Source organism: Octopus bimaculoides, chromosome 19, assembly GCF_001194135.2.
Source record: "Octopus bimaculoides isolate UCB-OBI-ISO-001 chromosome 19, ASM119413v2, whole genome shotgun sequence".
Lineage (NCBI taxonomy): Eukaryota > Metazoa > Mollusca > Cephalopoda > Octopoda > Octopodidae > Octopus > Octopus bimaculoides.
In genome coordinates this window covers 47,688,203-47,694,572 of record NC_068999.1, presented here as the reverse complement: position 1 = coordinate 47,694,572, position 6,370 = coordinate 47,688,203, and the positions used below count along the sequence as shown (strand labels likewise).

Genomic DNA, 6,370 nt, shown 5'->3' with positions numbered 1-6,370 from the left:
ATATATATATATATATATATATATATATATATACACACATACATACATACACACACCCTGGTTTCTTTTAGTTTCTGTCTACCAAATCCACTCACATAGCTTTGATCAGCCCAAGGCTATAGTAGAAGACACTTGCCCAAGGTGCACACACACACACAATGGGACTGAACACTGAACCCGGAACCATGTGGTTGGGAAGCAAGCTTCTTACCACACAGCCACTCCTATATGTATATATATAAATATATATTTCCAATATAAGGCATCATGGTAATTTAATTGATTGAGAATTTCAATGAAACAGAAGTGTGACATATCTACATGAATAGGTGTGCTTGACTTGACCTGGTTTAACTGGTTTTTGAAGAATTAACTTTTATGAATACTTTGTCACTAATTAAATGTATAACCAGTATCAGCAGCAGGGCCAAGGCTATCTTCTTTCACTGACTGTAGTTGTAAAATATACTACTTGTACACAGAGCATGTTTTAATACCAGTGTCTACTCTCAGATCTTGTAACTTCATATATGGTTTTAAAATCCAGATAGTTTCTGTAAAAACTCCTATTGTTAATGATTTGCAGATAAGGAATCCTATCTTAGAGTTTTTCTCTTGCATTTAATGTTTAAAGAATCAATAAATTGCTGGCTTTTCAAACCAGTGAATGTGTAATCACCAGTGAATTGAGCATGTTTCCGGTTCAATCCCATTGCTAAGCGTCTTGAGTGAGTGTCTTCTGTTATGAATCCTGAACAACAAAAGGCTTGTAAGTGGATTTAGTAGACAGAAACTAAAAAAAGTCTGTGATATATGTGCTTTTGTGTGTGTGTGTGTCACCACCACTTGACAACCGGTGTTGGTTTGTTTATGGCCTCTTAACTTAGTGGTTCAGCAAAAGAAACCAATAGAATAAGTACCAGGCTTATAAGAAATAAGTAGTGGAACCAATTTGTTCAACTAAACCCTTCAAGATGGTGCCCAGCATGGCTGCAGTCCAATGATTGAAACAAGTAAAAAATTGTGTGTGTGTGTGTGTGTAAAGATGTATCTATTGATATATACATATGTAGAAGCATACTAGAAATATTATTATTATCATTTCACTGTATAGTTGAGATATTCGTCACAATAAAATGCCAGTTAATAGCTTGGAACTTAAATGGGATGGCGACAGTAAAATGCCATTGGTTGATTAAATCCAGGTTATATGAAAGACAATTCAGTCACTAACAGTAACCATCCTATTTTGATTTCAGACAATCCTTTTGACTTGACCATCCCCAACACGTTGTCAAATGATGATGATGGTGATAATGATAAAAATAATAATCCTTTCTGCCATAAGCACAAGCCCTGAAATTTGGGGGGAAGGGACTAATTGATAACATCAGCGCCAATTCTTATCTTATCAACCTGAAGGTTGATAAAATAAGCACTGGCGTTGATATAATCAACTAGGATGAATAGCAAAGTTGACCTGAGCAGAATTTGAACTCAGATTGTAAAGATCGATGAAATGCAGTTAAGCATTTTGTCTAGTGTGCCAATAATTCTGCCAACTCACTTCCTGAACCCTTTCATTACTGTATTTATTTTGAGATGCTCTGTGTGTCTTTCAATAAGCAATAGTTCCAGCAACGTATTAATTTTGTTATTGCTTCTTTATGCAAAATGAGGATCAGCCTTTAATCATGTGACAAACAAAAATAATTACTTTTATTATCACTCATATTCTCATTTTGTTGCCATAAAGAAGTTAATTGTATTTCTTCTATTTGGGTTAATTAGTAAGGTGTAGCTTCTCTGTAATTTGCTAAAGTGTCAGAGAAAACCACTAAACCTATTTAATTGCATATTTGTTAGCAGAGAGGAAGAAGATAATTCCTGACGAATTAAGTTTGTCTAAGATTACCATCATAATTATCATTTTATGACCATTTTTCCATGCTGGCATGGGTTAGATGGATTTCACAATATCTTGCCACTCATCATAGAGTTTATCACCAGAGAAAACTGGCTCCTCTCTAACAGCATGGACTAGATTTTGTCATGTGACTGGTCCTAGGGTGATTCTTTGCAGCAAGACTAAAGAATTTTTTCTTAGGTGTGGGCATGGTTGTGTCAGAAGAAGCTTGCTTCCCAACCACACAATGGGGACAAGAACCCAATAGTTTGACCTGATAATGAAATTGAGAATAAAATGGTCAAGTCTAAAAAAGAGAAACTTTCTAATTTTTAAGAGAATAGAAAATGGTAATTGAAAAATTCATAGTAACAAGATCAATTTTTCTTCATTTATTGCAGTTAAAGAATCAGTTCTCTTCGACTTATAAAATGCAGTCAAATAACACATCTGATATATTTGATAATTCAAAGTGTTTGAAAGAAAGTCAATCAGTGGAGGAGATACTGTCATCTGAAAAAATATCACCAGAAAAATCTCTTGAAGATAATAATTTAAAGCGTAAGTATTTTTATACATACATACACATATGCATGCTGATATAAACATGTATGCATATACTCTCTCTCTCTCTCTCTCTCTCTCTCTCTCTCTCTCTTTCTCTCTCTCTCTCTCTCTCTCTCAGACAATAAAATATGCAAGATTCTTTTAAAGTTTAGAGTGGTATGGCTAAAATGAAATCAAGGATATTTCACTAATTTTAATTTGCTAGATAGATAGATAGTCAGTCAGACAGACAGACAGACAGATAAATTGTATATGCATATTTGTGTGTGTGTATAAACTTGTAACAGATATTCTATTGCTATGGCAAATGAAGCTGAACTAGATCTAATTTCAGTAATAAATAAACATTTAAAACAGATTAAAATAATCATTTCTTTTGATTAGGTTGAAGCCTCATTATTGGAAAAATTAGGTTTCAAACTAGATACATTAAAATATAGAGTGTAGCATTTTACTGACCTGGACAGCTGCACTTCTCTACCAGACATTATTATGAGGTATTTATAAAGATAGCATCTTCATACAGTCACCACTTGGACCAGTTAGATAACGAGCAGCTTCTTTTCTCTTGGTATCTATCAAATTTTAATTAATTGAAATTAGAAGTTTATATAGTTGGCCATGTCACATGATTTTTAATTATTAGATAATAATAATGAATGCTTTTTTGAAAAAGGTTCTGCCTTATAGAACAGTTTAAACATGATATTTATAATCTTGTCATTGTTGGAGGTATTTTGTCTTTACCTAATCAAGGTGGTGGCTTTGTCATCTTCTATATTACTTTGAAATAAATCCCCAAGTAAAGAATAACAAAAAGTGAGTTTATCCCAAAACTAACAAATGAACAAATCATTACTATCCAGAAATCTATGGATTTCTTTTGTACTGAATTAACAATATTTGCTTTAGGATAACATTTCAAATAGTCTCTGAAGCTTTGAACATCTTTTGTCATTTTGTCAAACAAGGTTATTTACTCTTGTTGGAACAATGTAGAGAACAACTATTGTCTCTCACTACTCTAATAATATTTCTCAGCCATCCTGCATTTAGTAGGTCACATCAGATGTGTTAGTATACTTTCATTTAACTCTTCTACTTTCTACCTACCTATTGGTGTACAGCTTCTAGTTTTCGTTCGCTTCATTCTTGTAAATAATTTTCCTTGTTTCTTCTGACTTGTATTTCCCTTCCAGTCTCAAATAATAGTTCATTATTAATAATGGAAAACACTACTACGCCCTTACAAGCTATACTCAGTTCTAGCCAAGAAAATTTTGAAAACCAGCTGAAACACAAAAGGAAAAAACCCCTGGGATCATTATCAAAGATATTTTCTAAAACCCGTAGCAGACACTCTATTGCTGTGGCAAGTGAAGCCGAACTAGAAGGTAAGCAACATTCAAATTTCTTTAATTAATAATCATTATGAACAGATTAAAATAACTATTTTTTTTTTATTATAAAGTGAACACCTCATGGTTGGAAAAGTGAGGCTTCAAACTAGCTACAATAAAATATACAGTGTAATATTTTACTGACCTGGGCATCTGCACCACTCTAATTATTAATTATTAAAGAAAATGTATTTTGAATTAATTATTATTTATATAATTATTGATTTAATGTATTTTGTCACTGACTTTTAAAAAATATATAAATGGAAGACATTTTTTTTTAAATGGTTCAAAAATAGTTATGTTTATGTAAACTAAATTACGGGGTTACATTAATTATATTTTCTTATATAATTATCTGTATCTTTCTAAATGCTTGTAATCATCTTATGAAGAAATAAATATAGAATTTTGATTAAGGATTTTTTTATTGGTTTTTTCCTAGATAACTTCCAAATATGCTTCAACAGTTTTTTTATTAGTGTATTTTCTTTGATATCTAAGACTTCACTTTAAGAAGCCATTCATAATAAGTAAGATACACAAATAAGTGGGTGTGACCTTGCTTATTTTGGATAAAACTTTCAGAGTCACTTCACTAATATTACATACAGTAAAAGGTATGTCTACCCCTGTATCCCATTCATTTCCTTCCCTAAAATATATAGCTTTTATACCCAGCCCAAAAGAAACCAATTCATCATCATCATCATCATTTACTGTCCATTTTCCATTTTTGCATGGGTTGGACAGTGCAACAGGATCTGGCAAGCCAGAGGACTGCACCAAACTCTAATGCCTGCTTTGGCATGGTTTCTACAACTGGATGACCTTCCTAATGCAAACTACTCCACTGAGTGTGCTTTGTGTTTTTTATGTGCCACCAGCACTAGTGAAGTCAACAGATAACTTGCAAGACAAGACCTTCATCTGAGGTGATGGAGTGGTATCGATGGAAGTGGTTTTAAGCCAGGTAATGGGAGGTTAAAGTATGATAGAGGAACAGAAACAACACTCATGTTATAGGGGAGATTCCTGGTTACTCCTGTTGGAAACGAAAGAGAATGGTGGGGAAAATATGTCAGGTTGTACCTTCAAGTTACAGGACAATGAATGTAAGAGAAGTGATATGCATGGCTAAGTAAGTTTGCAGGTGTGTGAGAGGTGAGTGGAAGATGGACAGAGATGGGGTGAGAGGGAAATGCAGGAATGGTGGACACTGGTGGAGGTATGGTCAATCATATATGTCAATTAGAAAGGAAGGTGAAGGAAATAGGTGTGGATGAAGGAGGTAATAAATGGCAGAAAAGATGATATGAACTGTGGGAGTGGGGGAATAGGAGAGAGATGCACAGTGCCAGGGAAAAAGTCAGAGGTACGTGAGGGTGGAAATGGTGGAAGACAAACAGAGCTAATCTGGGGGAGGATTGTCATTGGCCAAATGAGTGGAGGTGTGCTGGAAAAGGAGAGGTGAAAGGGACATTCAGTGGAAAATAAGGTGGTATGGGATGGTACTGAGAATACATGAGACAAAGGAAGTAGTTCCAGAGAGGGTAAGCAGTAGTGCATGGGGTAGGGAGTGAAATACGTGCAGTTCCACTCTCATAGTTACGTCAGCTGAACGAGTAGTGCCATAATCAGATGAGTAGTGGGATGGGTTGCAAGGGGGAGGAATGCACCAGGGACAGATGAGGTGCAGGGCCGTAGACATCTATTTATATTTCTAATTATTATCATATGGATTAATTTTCATTAAAGTTTTGCAGTAGCATAAATATACAATATCTCTTATTTAGGATAAATTTTAAACATGTCACAAAAATGTTGAACAAATTTTATTTCTAATTAAAATTATATTTTCCACTTCAATTATGCCAAAATTTTTTTAAAATTAAAATTAAATATTTGTAATATGTTACAAATGTAATAAAAAATAAAGAATATATATATTTACAGTTAAACTAAGTAAACCAAGACTTTAAAGAGTATATGAGAGAGATTACAAATATAAGTAGCTGATAAAACTCGAAATCTCATTGCCATCTTGATACCAGGTGTAATTACGACTAATTATATGTTTCTTCAACAAATTATATTTAAATATGATTTGCTTAAATAGTCATTCAGGTCTTTTTAACTATCAAATTTAATTATAAAAAATCATTATAGTTTTGGATTTTCTGTATTAATTATTATTCCAAATGAGAACTGTTGTTATTACAGATGAAAAATTGGATATGTTGTTTAATGTAAGCTTTTAAAAAATAATTTTGTATTTTGTTGAATTTAACTTTATTTAGTCGTAAAAATTATGCAATAGATTTCGTTAAGAACCTTTCATAAAATTATGTTCCAAAAATTCCATTAATACATCAGTAGATAAAAAAAAATTAGAGTTGATTAATGAAGCCAGTCTAAATTCACAATTATTTTATAATTTAATTGAAACACATAAGGAGTATATTTCGATTAGAAATATGATAAGAAAAGGGTTATA

The 6,370-nt window shown here is 32.8% G+C and overlaps 3 protein-coding genes across 3 annotated transcripts in view; all 3 read left to right on the top strand.

Moving 5' to 3' along the window:
* Positions 1 to 675, top strand: part of LOC106877015 (kazrin) — a 55,975-nt gene extending 55,300 nt beyond the window's left edge. Inside the window, exon 4 of the mRNA XM_014925794.2 lies at positions 587 to 675. Within this exon, the coding sequence (XP_014781280.2) occupies positions 587 to 675 (89 nt within the window). The remainder of the gene's footprint in view (positions 1 to 586) is intronic.
* Positions 676 to 1,967: 1,292 nt separating this feature from the next.
* On the top strand, positions 1,968 to 3,911 carry LOC128250085 (uncharacterized). Its single transcript, XM_052974768.1, has 2 exons — positions 1,968 to 2,467; positions 3,673 to 3,911. The coding sequence occupies exons 1-2, from the start codon at positions 2,254 to 2,256 to the stop codon at positions 3,894 to 3,896; spliced, it is 438 nt and encodes a 145-aa protein (XP_052830728.1). The 5' UTR covers positions 1,968 to 2,253; the 3' UTR covers positions 3,897 to 3,911.
* A 1,095-nt stretch (positions 3,912 to 5,006) lies between these two features.
* The window catches only part of LOC106877021 (kazrin-like), a 9,156-nt gene continuing 7,792 nt past the window's right edge, over positions 5,007 to 6,370 (top strand). Inside the window, exon 1 of the mRNA XM_014925798.2 lies at positions 5,007 to 5,014. Coding sequence (XP_014781284.2) covers positions 5,007 to 5,014 — 8 coding nt within the window. The remainder of the gene's footprint in view (positions 5,015 to 6,370) is intronic.

Excerpts from the sequence above, each read along its gene's own strand:
- LOC128250085 (XM_052974768.1), top strand. The coding sequence starts at position 2,254 with ATGGTAATTGAAAAATTCATAGTAACAAGATCAATTTTTCTTCATTTA. Across the intron at positions 2,468-3,672 it reads TGAAGATAATAATTTAAAGC|TCTCAAATAATAGTTCATTA; the intron begins GTAAGTATTTTT and ends TTTCCCTTCCAG.